Raw genomic sequence first — 15943 nt, forward strand, 5'->3', positions numbered from 1 at the left:
GCATTATGCAATAATTTAATTAGTACAATCTAATGATGTCTTAATCTTTATAAATCTATAGGTAGCTTGAAAACTTCAAATTCTTAACATTTCTGTGTGTCGGAAATTCAAAATCACCTGTCGGACAATTTATGGGCATTTTGCAATTACTAAAAAAGTTAGAAATACGTTTGAATAACAAATTTTCAAATATTTTTGTTGTTTCCTCAATTATTTATATAATTTAATGATCAATTGTAAATTGATAGTTGATGATAAAATTTATTTTAAATATGTTTGAAAAATAGATTTATATATAAATAAAAGCTTATATATGTTCATATAGAATATTTATAGATATATCACTATACTTTTAATATTTACTTGTTTCCCCATGTTTTCGTATCCCCATTTTCGGAACATGTCGTTTTCCCGTATCCGTTTCTCCCTTTTTTCGGTATTGCCATTTCCGTGTCTGTGCTATATACTTAAAAACTTATTAAATTAAGAGTGCAAATCATATAACTCAAATTATTTGGCACCATTTTATATGTCAAACATGACTTATACATATATAGTATAATTTACACGTCTAGTGTAGTTTGCAAATAATTGAATTCGCTTTCTCTCTTTATATATATTATTTACAGATTGAACTAATATTACTATCAGATACTAGGGGCGGAACCATGATCAAAATGTAGAAGTGAGCTAAATTTCGAGGTTCGGGGCAACACTCCAAATTTTCTTCTAGGTTCACAAGACATTGCAAAAATAGGTTTATACTACTAATTTTATCATAATCTTATCATATTTGAGCATGCAAAAAATCAAATAAATAAATAATCCAAATGATTATAATAATGTATTGCACTTAATATTTTGGAGATTCGAGGCATCGCCCTAGATTAATTAATTAGACGTATTGATAATAAAACATAAAAAATAAGTAAATATTCATAAACTTTATTTAAAATAATAACATTTTTAATGATTTTATTTTATATTGTTAAATTAAATATAATTTTATATCTATAATTTATATAAGATTATGGAGAAAAAACATAAAAATAACACACATATTAAAAAAAAAACTTCAGGACGTATTATTACAAAATACCTAAAAAAAAAAAAAAAAAAAAAAAAAAAATCTTGTGGGGGTCCACACCCCCAGCCCCCTTCATATAGGTAGCTGCTTAGTAAGTACACATGCAAATCGGAAAAGGGAAGAAATCACATATTGTTGATTAATTATATTTCTTGAGAGAGATTATTAGAAAGAAAAAATATGGGTGATGAATCTTTGCTAATGGTCCCCTTTGCTTCTTCTCACACATCAGTTGAACAGGTTTTTTTTTTTCTGTCATTATTTTTTTTTAATTTTAATTTGCTATTTCCTCTGCTCTTAAATGTGGATTCATCATTTATATAATTTTCTTTAGTCTCGTTTGGCTGGGGAGATTAGCGAGCCATCATTAACTAAATGGACTTTGTTTAATGTTCGGTATCCTTATTAACTTGTCGGGTTAACCCGCAATTCTTGCTTTTTAGACAGTCCAATAATACAAATAATATGATGATGTTTCATTATATTATTTAATCTTATTTTGACAACCAAACGAGGCCTTCGTATATCTGATAACGTGGTTACACAGGCAATTGTTGCATTAAAGAAGGGCGCTCATCTCTTCAAGTTCAACAACAACAGAGCCAAACCAAAATTTTGCCTTTTCAGGTTATCTATGGTAAGTATTCACAAAAAAATTACCATGATGATTTTTTTTGAATATTTTTAATTATTTGTTTTGCTTACAGGATGAGAAATATATGATTTGGTATTCTGGACAAAATGAGAAACAACTCAAATTAAGCTCAATAGCAAACATCATCCACGGCGGCCAAAGCAGCAGTACCGTATGTTTTTTCGATAAATAATTAATTAATTCTGCATTTCGATCTTTCGTCTTCGTGCTAAAATCTTTTCAAGTTATCTTCCATTATAGAAACAAGTGCATCTCGACAAGGAAAATCGGACGTGCCTCTCACTTATCGATGCAAACGGCAAATGCTCGCTTCAATTGGTAAATAATATAGTTCATTTAAACTTGTCAATGTGACTATTATATACGTGTATCCGGAAAATAAAAATTTATTTCGTATTTCTTTTTTTATCGATACAGATATGTAAGGACAAAGTCGAGACAGAGTGTTGGTTTATAGGATTACGAGCGGTAATATCGAGGAATTACGGAAACGTAAGCGTGAAGAAATTACAGAGAGGAACACAAAGTTGTATCAACAGCCCAGCTTCTTTTATGAGATGGAAGCAAATTTTAGGGCATTCTGAAGAGTGTAACAGCAGATCATCTCAGGTTCTTACATAAAACCACTCTTTGATATAGACATGTACTTTTCTATTAGGGTAAATTATGAAAAAAAACCCCTCAACTAAGGTCAAATTACCAAACACCCACTCTTGTATTGGTAATTAAAGAAAACCATATGACTAATGGTTGACTAGAGTTTTTAACAAAAAAATGTAAAATCTAGACCACCTTTAAGTTAAATAAAAACAAAAGAAAAATAAATTACCAAAACCCCCTGAAGTGTGGTCAAATTACCAGAAAACCCCTGGTATCGATAATTATTAAAAATGCCCTAAGATTTGCTTCCACCTAATTATGTACCCGTATAGGGTTAATTTGAAAAAAAAAAAAAAAAAATAGGATTGTTTTTGAAGGTTTGAAGAATCCGGCTACTCCTTGCAGATTTCGTAAATTGACCTTTAGTTCAGGGGGGTTTTGCAATTTTTCTATTTATTATATAATATTGGGCAAATGGCAAATATGTCCATGACAAGAAATTTAAAGGCACATAGGTCCAGACAAAAAACAGTCTTGCAAATAAATTCATTCCCATGTCTTTTGTCTAAAATACCATTGATAATATAATTTTCATCAATTCCATCAATTATACTCTAATTTCATCAATGTTGCACATTGACCCAGGATTTGAACAAATATCACATTAACCCCCATTAAAAAAAATTCCGAAAATAATTTTTTTTCTGAATTTTTTTTTCGGTCAAATTCCGGCGTTGACTTTTTTTTTTTTGAACTTTTCTTTTTATGAATAATTTTCCGGCCGGTCAACCGCTCTTGACGGTCGGTCTCCGGTGTTGACTTATTTTTTTCTCTCAAAATTATTGTATTAACAACAAAATTATTGTCTAATAATATTGAATACCAAAACAATAATATTACTAATATTACTGTCCCGAACAATAATATTATTGCATGAGACATTAATAGTACGGTCGGAGACATTAATATTACGGTTGAAAACAGCAAAATTGCAGGGCAAGATGATAAAATTAATTAATATAGTAAAATTATTGTCTCCGACAGTTAAATTACTGTCGGAGACGGTAATGTAGCAGGCCAAGACAGTAATATTTATTAAAATAATTTTTTTTAACAAAACACATGTTTTTTTAAAATAATCAACGACGGCTGCAGTGGCGGAGCCAGAAATTCGAGACATAGTGGACTTAACATTAACAGGGGTTCGGGGGCAGCGCCCCCGATTTTTTTTTTCCATTCATTCACATAAAAATATAGCACAAAGTAACTACAAATTTATAAACTTAAACTAATATAAACTACACTAAATTACTTGGGTGGGTGGACTTAACATTTACGGGGGTTCGAGGGCAACGCCCCCGATATTTTTTTTTAATTCATTAACATAAAATAGCATAAAATAACTACAAATTATAATTCAACTAATATAGCATACATTTTTTGGTAGATAAGCTAAACTAAATTACTTGGGTGGGCTAAATTAAACTATTTTGGTGGACTAATTATATATAAATATAATATATAGTATAATTCTTAAAAAATGAGAGTGGGCTGGAGCCCACCCTTGCCAAAGGGTGGCTCCGCCACTGGGCGGCTGACTGGTGGTGGCGGTCAAAATTTGAATAAGTGTCAAAATTGCTTTATTGGTGAAATGGAGCTAAATTGAGGTGTAAATCATGGAATTGGAGTTGAATTAGAGTTTCAAGGAGTTAAGGATAATTTTCGTATACATAAAAGGGGTTTACTTATTTGCAAATAAGTTTGAATAAAGTTGATTTATTTGGAAGACAGAAAAATGGCATGTCCCGTTATTAATTGAGTGCTCTTGTCATTGACCTATTTGTCATTTACTTTATAATATGACCACTCTTTGATATATAGATGAACTTATTTATCGGGGTGAATTTTGAAAACGACCCTCAACTAAGGTCAAATTACCAAACATCCCCACTCTCGTACTCATAACTATCAAAAAAAAAAAAAAAAAAACTATGACTAACGTTGACTAGAGTTCTTAACAGAAAACGTGTCAGGTGTGTACCGCCGTTGAGTTAAATAAAAAAAATATAAATTACCAAACTCCTCTGAAGTATGTTCGAATTACCAAAAACCCATAGTACCAATAATTACTTAAAATGCCCTGAGATTTGTTTCCACCTAACAATGTTCCCTTTATCTTATATATATAAGTATGAAACGCTAGAACAGCTTAAGAAAACCCTAATAGCGTATTTTTATTTTTTATAAATCTAACAATTATTAATATTTTTTTTATCTTTTATTTTTCAGCATTTTTTTTGTCTAATTACTTTCATAGCAAATCAGATTCATTTGAATAGTGTTTTTTCTTTTAAATTATTTCTCGCTCTCTTATACATACGGATGATAATTTATTTTTTTAATACAATTTTATTATCATTTTTCTTTTGCAGCATTTTTTTGTCTAATGACTTTTATAGAAAATCAGATTCGTTCGAATAGTGTTTTTTCTTTCAAATTCTCTCTCTTATACATACGAATGATAATTTATTTTTTTAATAAAATTGAAGTATCAATTTTTTTTTTGCATGCTACTATGTGCATCGCATGGGATAATTGCTACTAAGGTTAATTCAAAAATAAATAAATAAATAGGATTGTCTTTGGAGGTTTGAAGAATACAACTACTCTTTGCAGATTTCGACGGATTTTTTTTCATAAATTGACTTTAGTTTAGGGTTTTTTTTTTTTTTTTGGTTTGTAATTTATGATATTTAGTGTATCATACATTCTTTTCTTGTGGGCAAATGACAAATAGGCCCATGCCAAGGGCTTTTAATTGAAACATGAACATCCAACTTTTTTATCTTGCAAATAAATTCAGTTCATTCAAACTTATTTGTAAATAATGAAAACCCTTTTATGTATATACCAAAATTATCCTCAATTGCTTGAAACTCTAATTCAACTCCATTTTCATGATTTACACCCCAATTTAGCACAATTTCACCAATTAACCAATTTTGACGCTTATTCCAATTTTTACCGCTACCGCCGGAGACCGTCGGTCTCCGGCGTTGAATTTTTTTTTTTTATGAATTTTTTTTCCGGCAAGTCAACTGTCGTTGACTTTTTTTTATTTTATTTGTTTTTTTTGGAAAACTTGTTTTTTCTAATTTTTTTTTAATTAATATGAATGTCTGGCCTACTAAATCACTGTCTTCAACAGTAATTTTATTGTATTAATTAATTTTATCGTCTTGGTCTACAATTTTGCTATCTTCGACCGTATTATTACTTTATTCGACCGTAATATTACTGTCTCATGCAATAATATTACTGTTTGGGACAGTATTATTAGTAATATTGTTGTTCGGGAAAGTAATATTTATAATATTACTGTTGGGGACAATAAAACTAGTGTTCGGGACAATAATATTGTTGTTTGGAACAGTAATATTAGCAATAGTATTGTTTTGGTATTGAATATTACTATCTCAGACAATAATATTTTGTTAACACAGAGGAAAAAAGTCAACGTCGGAGACCGGCATGAAAAAAATTGAGAAAAAAATAAATAAAGAAATAATAAAGTCAATGTAGAAGAACCACCCGGTCAACGCCGGAATCTGGCCGGAAAAAAAAAGAATCATAAAAAAATTATTTTCAGAAGAAAAAAATATTTCTTCAAAAAAATATGAAAATAGAGGTTAATGTGATATACTTGTTCAAATCTGGGATCAATGTGTAATATTGATGAAGTTAGAGTATAATGGATGGAATTGAAAAAAATTAGGATTAAATACAAAAACACCCCTGTACTATGAACTTTGTATCATATACCCCCTATACTACACATAAATACAAAAACTCCCCTCACATTACATTTTTTTCATAATATGACGAAAATACCCCTACTCAAACACACACACACACACACACATATATATATATATATATATATATATATATATATATATATATATATATATATATATATATATATATATATATATATATATATATATATATATATATATATATATATATAGTTTGAGCCATTTTCCACTATATATTTTACCATTTTCGATCAATTTTACGTGGGAAATTTTGGTATTTATATTTTTTCTCCAAAACATCTAATTGCTTTGATTTTTTAAATTTTATAAATAAAACCTTTTATTTTTGTCATTTTGAGTTTCTTCATTTTTTTCTTAAATGTCTTCCGGTAATTCAAACATCCTAAGATTACAAACATCTTTACAATCTTATTATTGTTGAGAATTTGAACTACCGGAAGACATTTGCAAAAAAAATTAATAAATTCAAAATGATAAAAATTAAAAATATAAGGTTTTATTCAGAAAATTTAAAAAAATCTAAGTAATTAAATGTTTTGAAGAAAAATATCAAAATTTTCCAAGTAAAATTGACCGAAAATGTTAAAAAATATAGTGGAAAATTACTCAAACAAACCCTTATATTTATAAGTTTAGCAGGGGTATTTTAGTTAGATTTTGGGAAAAATATAACAGGAGGGGGTTTTTGTAGTTATGTGTAGTACATGGGGTATATGATACAAAGTCCATAGTACATGGGTGTTTTTATATTTAACCCTAAAAATTATAGTATGGAGGGTATTTTAGACAAAATACATGGGATGAGTTTATTTGCAAGACTGTTTTTTGGCTGAACCTAAGTGCATTTAAGTCCCTTGTCGGCCTATTTGCCTTTCGCCCTTGTAAGTTACAACTACTGCAAATTAATCAGTTATTTGATTTGTTTTCTTGTAAAGGTTCACAGTTTATGTGGAAGCCCCACATCATCAATTTCAGCAAGGCGAAGTTCGAACGATCCGATCCAGCGAGATGATTTAGAACTTTCCAGAAGCACATCTAAAGAATTGCATATCTCGAAAGACGTTTATATTTGGGGAGGAACAAAATCGAACGCTTTGCTGCTGCCTAAACTTTTGGAATCCACTAAAATGCTCGATGTACATAATATATCTCTCGGAATGGAAAACGCCATGCAATTAACGACGAGGTGGGGCGAAGCATATTTTTTCTGGGGCGAGGGCAAAACGGTAAAAACACTCCGTCCAAAAAAGGTCGAATCACTTGTTGGGGTCCACGTGGACCTTATTAGCTCCGGCGAACACCAAACGTGTGCCTTAACTCTTTCCGGCGAGCTCTACACATGGGGAAACAACAAATATTACAATGGCAGTGAAGATAGCAATAGTTGGCTGCCACGTAGACTTTCCGGTTCGTTGAACGGTGTATCTATATCCAGTGTTGCATGTGGCGCATGGCATACTGCGATAGTGTCGAATTCCGGCGATTTATTTACGTATGGAGATGGAACGTTCGGTGTTCTTGGCCATGGGGACGTTGGAAATTACCCTAACCCTAAACAAGTCGAATCGGTCAAGGGCTTATGTGTAAAAGCTGTTGCATGTGGGCCCTGGCATACTGCTGCAATAATCGAAAATAAGTTATTCACGTGGGGTGATTCGGACAAAGGAAAGCTAGGACATTCTTGTAATGATAAAAGAAAAGTAGTATTGGTTCCAACTTATGTTAAGCAACTATTCGGTCACGATTTCGTGCAAGTATCGTGTGGGAATACTATAACCGTTGTACTCACAAGCAAAGGTAGGGTTTACACAATGGGGAGTGGATTAAAACCCGGAGATAATTCGATAGTGGAAGTGCACGGTAGGCTTACCGAAGAGTTTGTAATGGAAATTTCGTCCGGTTCTTACCATATTGCTGTCTTAACTTCGAAGGGAAATGTTTATACTTGGGGAAAAGGCGAAAACGGGCAATTAGGTTTAGGGGATACTAAAGATAGAATGTCTCCGAGTTTCGTTGATGCCCTTAGAGGGAAAAAAGTCGAGAAAATTACGTGCGGATCGAGTTCTACAGCTGTCGTATGTTCGGACATGTCTTTGGCCGGTGATGGAAATTTAGCTTGCAGAGGTTGTGGTGGTGCTTTCGGTTTTACGAGGAAGAAACGTAGATGTTATAACTGTGGCCGTTTATTTTGCGGTGCATGCAGTAGTAAGAGATCTGCATGCGCTTCTTCTCTTGCACCGAAGGAGAATAGGGCTTTTCGAGTTTGTAACGGATGCTTCGATTATTTACAGAGTAGTGTTTCTTGTTCTTCTTCGGTTGTGTTTTCCAAGCTGGGAGCTAATAAGCAGTTGCCTAGGTGGGGCCAGGTTTCGTGCCCTCGAAATTTTACGGAAATTTTTGAAGGCTCGATTTCGATAAGAGCTCCTCGTTTAGGTCAAGATCACTTATCTTCAAACGTAGAGAAAATTGTCCTTCTCGAAGAAATCGTGAAGCTAAAGGCTCGGGTACATATATTGTTAATATATTCGGTTTTCATAAATACAAGAAAATTTGAAATGATTTAGTTATTGTTGCATGCAGGTTGATAGTCTGGAAAAGCTTTGTCGAACGAGGGAAGAGAAAATTATCGAGAACCGAAAAGAAACTGAGAAAGCTTGGTCTGTGGCAGAGGAGGAAGCTGCAAAGTCGAAAGAGGCGAAGGAATTAGTACAAGCATTGACATTAGAGGTTATTTTTTCCCTCACTCAAACAATTATATATACCATTGTCGAAACTATATATTCACCGATTTTATTTATGTATTTTTTTTTGTTCTTTTCAGCTTTGTGCCATGTCGGAGAAGAGTTACGGGAGATCACGAGAATCGGAAAATAAAGAGGATTTTGCAGTACTTTCTCAGACAAAGATACATCCTGTTCTTGATGTTGCTTGTTTGCCAAACAAGGTTGAAGACAATAATATTGTTTTCTCGAACAAGTTTAGATCTTTGTGCAATAGAAATCTACGTTCCGATATCGGAAGAACGAATCCCGTAAAAACGGGATCGGAATCTTCCGAGTTAGAATGGGTAGAAGAGCATCAACCGGGTATATATATTTCATTCACAGCATTGCCAGACGGAAAAACGTGTCTCAAGCGAGTCAGATTCAGGTTTCTTGATCCTTTTACGCTTTGTGATTCCATCAAATATTTCGATACGAGAAAAAAAAAGAAAAAGAAAAACGAAACAAATGCAATGAAAAATGAAAGTTCAGTACATGATATTTATGACATCACTCTAATGTTGTGCAGTCGAAAAAATTTCAACGACAGAGAAGCAAAGAGATGGTGGGAGGAAAACCAACAAACCGTATGCCGGAAATATCGAGTTGATGTTTATTCAACCTCAGACACCTAGGAGACAAACACGATGCATGATCATAAGTACGACATTGTAGATTTTTCTACTAGTGGGTATAAATGCTAAATTTTATGAAATGTATCGTATAGTTTTTCATCTTTGATCTAGACACAACCACACACAAACATACGAATATTCGTAAACCATCTACATCTATACACGTGTATGGTATGATATAATACGGGGGAATTCACTGGATGTATCGTAGAACAAAACCATATGTAGTTCCTTCTTGGGAATCTTGCACTAAAATTACATAACAAGTCCAAAACATATTAATTAGTAGCTTATTAATTTATCAAAGTACTATTTTTTAATGAATATGAGATCAAATAAAGAAAAATAGCTAACATTTATCAAGAAACAACATCTTCTGTTGGTACGAAGATTTCGAAATTACTGGTGTGTTGAGGTGCAAACAATGTCCCACATCGGTTAAATATGGGAAAGATCTATGGTTTATATAGAGGGGATAGCAACTCCATTGGTATGAGGCCTTTTGGGGAAACCCAAGAGCAAAACCAGTTGGGCCCGGCCCAGTCTGGACAATATCATACCAATGTGGAGTTCGTGCTATCCCGGCGGGGGCCCAACATGGTGGCTTGGGGTGAACCATGTAGGTACCGGCATAATTCTTGTTATGCTCTTGACATCACATGGGAAAAAGCACGGGGATATCGTACGTTCTTGATAGCTGAAAATTCCCAAATCGTGCCCCCCGTAAATACAATCAATCCAGTCCGGTGGACTAAGAACATCTGTATAGTATATTGAATTCGGCTTCAATTCCGGGAATTCAGCGGCAGGTAGCGCAAACCCATGGTTCAATCCAATGAAAAAAGCAAGCCCGTCCAACGAACCTCCGTCCATGTATCTCAATGCTCTATTCTCCTCGTCGTATTTATGAACATCGAACCCAATTGTTTTGTATGGATAACCCATATCGCAACCCGTAACCGAGTTCTCGTAGTTTACTTCCACATAGGAACCGTTGCTATCGACTTGTTCGAGAATGAACCGCCTTGCAAGGAAAACGTCGCCGGATTTGTCATCGACGACTAGAAATTTCACCGTTCGGCAGAGCTTTTTGAGCTCCAGCTCCTCCTTGGATCGGGAGGCGATGGGGTAATTCTCTTCGTCGACGGACAAATCAATCGGAGTCAGCATTGGGGAATCAGGGTTGCGAAGATCCCAAGCCTCGAAATGGCCGAATTGCGTGACGCAGAAGAACAATTTGTGTTTGGTGGAGTAGACAAATGACATGTAACACCTAGCAAGATCCCAGTCCTGCTCATCGTCGTCGAGTATGTAATGCAAGTCATCGAGTGTGTGATACAGATGACCGATCTGAGTCCACCCGGTGGACCGGCCCGGGCAGCAGAAAGCGAGTCTATCCTCCGGGCCGTACGTCATCATAGCGCGGCAGTCTTGTAACTCCGGCGAGCAGGATACGAGGACCTGGGATACGACACCTCGTCCGCCGCCCAAGTCTAGGGTTTCGATCGGCGGAAGCTTGACGTGGCGGCCGGTGAGTGGGTTCCACAGAAACAGATCGTGGTTGCGCTCGTTGAACAGAGCTAGCCAACCGTGTGAGGATCCGACCAACACAGCATCATCATCAGGCACCGGATAATCCGGGTTTTCTTTGAGGCCGAATACTATGTCGTCGGCGATGCTGTAGAACTTGTACACCACGTTGCCGCCTTCAAAGGCGGGTGGAATCATCAGCCACGGCGAGATATTTGACGGTAAAACTGACGGTGGAGGAATCCAATTCGAAACTTCGGCAGCCGCCGGAACTACGTATTCAACCATGTTTGTTTGCTTTTTCTTCTTCTGACACAGTACAGTACGAAGAAAGAAAAGACGGGCTTATTTATTTATACTACTCAAAATTTGTTGTAGTAATTATATTACAACAAGGAAACCTTAATTCCATCAAAATATAGAAAACAAAACGGAGGAAACCTTAAATCTTAATTCTCCTATTCTTCCCTTTTCCTTATTTTTCGGGAATTAGTTTCCGGCCTATTTTATGCTATCTCACCAATATATTTTTATGCCCATCAGTGGGAACTTATTCATAAAGAGATCCAGACAATATTCTCCTTTACCAATAAGTCCACACATGGTTCAGATTTATGTAAAGGACTAAAATAACCCCTCTTACTTTAATATGCTCCAATTTCATCCTTAACTTACTTTAACTTCAATTTGACCCCAACTTTCACAAATTATTCAATTTTGACCCAAAACTTTTTTTTTTTCACAAATTTTTTTTTTTTCAAAAACTTTTTTTTCCCGCCGGATTCCGGCGTTGACCGGCAGTCAACGCCGGTCTCCGGCGTTGACTTTTTATTTTTTTTTTTATTTTTTTTTATTTTTTTTTCTTCCGGATTTTTTTTCCGGATTCCGGCGGTCAACGCCGGTCTCCGGCGTTGACTTTTTAATTTTTTTTTTTTTTTTTTTTTTTCTGTAACTTTTTTTTCCGTTTAAACAGCAATATTGCTGTGAATGACAGTAATATTAACTATATTACTGTTAAACACAGTAAAATTAACTAAACTATAGTTTAACACATTGATATTGCTATATTAATCTCTAGCACATTAATATTAACACAACAAAATTCATTATTATTGTATAATAAAGTAATATTACTATGTTGTCCGTTCAACAAATGTAAACAAAATAAAAAAAACCAAAAGAATTAATATTACTGTGAGTGACAGTAATATTACTATAGCAACAGTAATATTACAATAGTAGACAGTAATATTATTACGTTACTTCGTGAATAACTCGAACAAAACAAACACCCCAAAAAAATAATAATATTGATGTTGTTGACAGTAATATTATTGTGTTTACAGTTATTTTACTGTCAACGACAGTAATATAATTACGTTGACTTGTCAACAAATCAAAAAAAATAAAAAAAAAATAATAATAAATAAAAAAAATATAATATTGCATTAATTTACTGTCAACGGCAGCACAATTACATAAATGTAATGTCAACGGCAGTACAATTACGTTAATTAACTATCATTGACAGTATAATTACGCTAAATTACTGTCAGTGACAGCACAATTACGGTCAACGTGTAGCGGCGGGCGTGGAAAAACAAAACAATCCAAACAAAAAAAAAAAAACTTAAAAAAACACTAAAGAAAGAGACCGCCGGAAACCGGCGAAAAAATCCGGAAGAAAAGAAAAGAAAAAAAAAAGAAAAAAGAAAAAAAAAAAAAAAAAAAAGTCAACGCCGGAGACCGGCGTTGACCGCCGGTCAACGCCGGAATCCGGAAAAAAAATCCGGAAGAAAAAAAAAAAAAAAAAAAAAAAAAAGTTTAAAAAGTCAACGCCGGAATCCGGCGGCAAAAAAAAGTTTTTGAAAAAAAAAAATTTTTTGAAAAAAAAAAAAATTTTGGGTCAAAATTTAATAATTTGTGAAATTTGGGGTCAAATTGAGATTAAATTAAGTTAAGGATGAAATTGGAGCATATTAAATTATACTCCAAAAAAAAGTCAAAATTGAATTTTTGTGGTCAAAATTGAACTTTTATGGACAAAATTGATTAATTTGGATTACAATTAAGAATTGGGTATAAATGATTGAGGGTAATATTGGGATATACATGAATGTTTCCTTTAGTTATAATAAATATTAAAGGGATGGGCTTATTGGTGAAAGAGATATGTCCCCTATACCTAGAATAATAAACATGCTTGGTTGGGGACTTTTGCATAAAAATCCCTATTTTTATTTATGGGTAATAATATACGCAGGTCAGATTAAACATTCAGGTATTTTTTTACCATGATTTTTTACCTTTTTACCATAACTATTTACCTTTTGTATTATTCCTACCCAATCATATAAAATATAAAACTCAACATTCAAAGTGAAAAAAAATCAGATATTCAAAAACATGCGAGCATTTCAACAGTGCTCGTGTGAAATCAGACGAGCACTGTTGAAATGCTCGCATGTTTTTGCACGAGCATCTTATAATTCAACAAATAAATTTATAAAAAAAAAATGCTCGTGTGGATTTACACGAGCGCAGTGGATGCCCTCGTGTAAATTCACACGAGCAGGCCAAAGTCCGATATAATTCAACAAATAAATTAATAAAAAAAAAAAAAATTAAAAATGCTCGTGTGAATTTACACGAGCGCAGTGGATGCGCTCGTGTAAATTCACACGAGTTCAACAAATAAATTTATGAAAAAAAAAAAAAATGCACGTGTGGATTTACACGAGCGCGGTGGATGCGCTCGTGTAAATTCACACGAGCAGGCCAAAGTCCGATTTTTTCCGGTTTTTTTTTCGGATTCGTAATCTACATAACAAGAGGATCGTAAAAACGTAAAAATTACCTCCGGTCTGTTAACGATTTGCACGGGCTTTGCGAAAGAAAATCGAAAGGTTGAGAGAGTTTTTGCGTTTTTTCACTTTTTGTTTTTCGAAGAATGGTAAAAAATGTGCCTGACTGTTTAATATGTGTCTGCACAAATCATTTCAGTTTATTTATTTACTAGCACCTCACCCGTGCGATGCACGGAGATTAAGTCTATGATCAAAACGAATTAATGTAAAAAAATCAACGAACTAAAACGTGTCTATATTGTAAAATCGAATACCTCTATAAATACCTATATGAATGAAAAGAGGATATTAATGTTAATGTTAATGCAAATACTAATATGCATATGCTAATGCTAATTCTAATTGTAAGGCTAATAGTACTGGTACTAATATGCTAATATTAATCATAATCAGTGTTCTAAAAATCGGTCGAGGCGGCCGATTAATCGGTCTTCGAGGCGGAGGCGGTCCCAAACCTTTACGATTTTAGTGTAAATGTTTGAAAAATCGATATTTTCATGTGAGGCGGTTTTAGGCGGCCTGAGACGGGTTGAGGCGGTCCGAGACGGTCAAACCTTTAAGGCGGGTCAAAATTTCGGTGGCAAAAATCGGTAAAAAATCGATTTGTTTTTTTTTTTTCCAAAATAAAAGTTGGGATTTTAATAAAAAAAAAATGATTTTGTGCTTTATTTTATTTATGTTAACGGTTATTGTTAAAGAACCTAATGATGTATGCCAAGAATGTTGAAGAATAAATTTAAATTCAAAAAAATTGTGTTTTTGTTTATATTTTATAAGGATATTTATGTATTATGATCTTATTATTATTAAACTTTTATTATGTTATTAGGATATATATATGGAGTTATAACTATGTTTAAATATCTTTTTTTTTTTTTTTTTTGAGTAAATTCAAGTCCATTACAAGGGGAAGTAGGGGAGGGGGGACTCGAACCCTAGACCGTTACCCTATTGGTAAAGGCTAGGTACCAACTCTCCTAATGAGGGTTGGTTAATATCTTTTTATATATGTTTTGAGTATTTATAAATAATATCTAGAAATATATTATATAAAATTTTAAAAATCGATTTATTTATGATTTATCACTGATTAATCACCGGCACACCGATTAATCGTGAGTTGGTGCCTAACCGCCTCCGACCCGATTACCGTTTTTTACAACCTTGATCATAATACTAACACTATTAATATTGATACTAATACTAATGTTAATATGCTAATACTAATACTAATACTAACACTACATTTCAACGGTGCAAAGTGCGATTAAGCCATATTAGTAGGGAAGAAATGTACATCCGAGTAAATTTGGGCCTTGATTCATCTTCTGACCATAAACTTCGCATTAAATGATATTTTTATCCATAAAGTAGAAACGTGTATGGACCAACACTATTATTTATTATCTTTTTATGTATTCTTCCATCTCGAGATGTAAATGAAAATATTATGTTGTATTACTGGATATTTTCTTATAAATGCTTGCTTCTTCTATATTCGTTCCAAACAACAAACTTAGGGTGTGTTTGACAGAATTAAGCACTGAACATTGAATGCTGAATACATGACTGATCAATCGTTAAGAGTGGTGTCTGAATACTGAATACTGAATGTTTAAACTTGTTTGATAACTGAAACAGTTATTGTATCTGAATAACGTAATTTTACTGTATTAACCCTCATAATTATTGAACATAATGTAATTTCAATAATATCTAAATGAAAAAAAAATTATGTGCCTTTTAATTATTTATTATATTTATTTGTACGAAACTAAAAATTGCAAATCTAAATATTATTATTTTAACAAATATATAAAACAAAAAAGTCGAACATAATTTAAAACTTTTAGCAAAAAAGTCATAAAAGAAAAGGAAGGGAACAAAAATTATATTCCACAATACCAATTGTGGAAGAATATTTCATTATAGATAAATTTAATCAAACCAAATTTTATATTAATTATT

At 33.1% G+C, this 15943-nt stretch overlaps 2 protein-coding genes across 2 annotated transcripts; one reads left to right on the plus strand and one right to left on the minus strand.

Moving 5' to 3' along the window:
- Positions 1-1165: 1165 nt before the first annotated feature.
- Positions 1166-9642, plus strand: LOC105964929 (PH, RCC1 and FYVE domains-containing protein 1). Its single transcript, XM_088822466.1, has 9 exons — positions 1166-1327; positions 1635-1724; positions 1795-1888; positions 1990-2060; positions 2160-2351; positions 7117-8685; positions 8762-8908; positions 9003-9331; positions 9473-9642. The coding sequence occupies exons 1-9, from the start codon at positions 1268-1270 to the stop codon at positions 9576-9578; spliced, it is 2658 nt and encodes an 885-aa protein (XP_088678592.1). The 5' UTR covers positions 1166-1267; the 3' UTR covers positions 9579-9642.
- Positions 9643-10154: 512 nt separating this feature from the next.
- LOC148768877 (uncharacterized) lies at positions 10155-10523 on the minus strand. The gene has a single exon (XM_088821370.1). The coding sequence runs from the start codon at positions 10521-10523 to the stop codon at positions 10155-10157; it is 369 nt and encodes a 122-aa protein (XP_088677496.1).
- Positions 10524-15943: the final 5420 nt, after the last annotated feature.

Source organism: Erythranthe guttata, chromosome 8 (assembly GCF_056151865.1).
Source record: "Erythranthe guttata isolate IM_541 chromosome 8, IM_541, whole genome shotgun sequence".
NCBI classification, from domain to species: Eukaryota; Viridiplantae; Streptophyta; class Magnoliopsida; order Lamiales; family Phrymaceae; genus Erythranthe; species Erythranthe guttata.

Bases quoted from the DNA above. Each gene is read 5' to 3' on its own strand.
- LOC148768877 (XM_088821370.1), bottom strand. From the start codon at position 10,523: ATGGGTTATCCATACAAAACAATTGGGTTCGATGTTCATAAATACGAC.
- LOC105964929 (XM_088822466.1), top strand. From the start codon at position 1,268: ATGGGTGATGAATCTTTGCTAATGGTCCCCTTTGCTTCTTCTCACACA. The intron at 2,061-2,159 runs GTAAATAATATA...TTATCGATACAG, and splicing joins GCAAATGCTCGCTTCAATTG to ATATGTAAGGACAAAGTCGA. The intron at 8,909-9,002 runs GTTATTTTTTCC...TGTTCTTTTCAG, and splicing joins TACAAGCATTGACATTAGAG to CTTTGTGCCATGTCGGAGAA.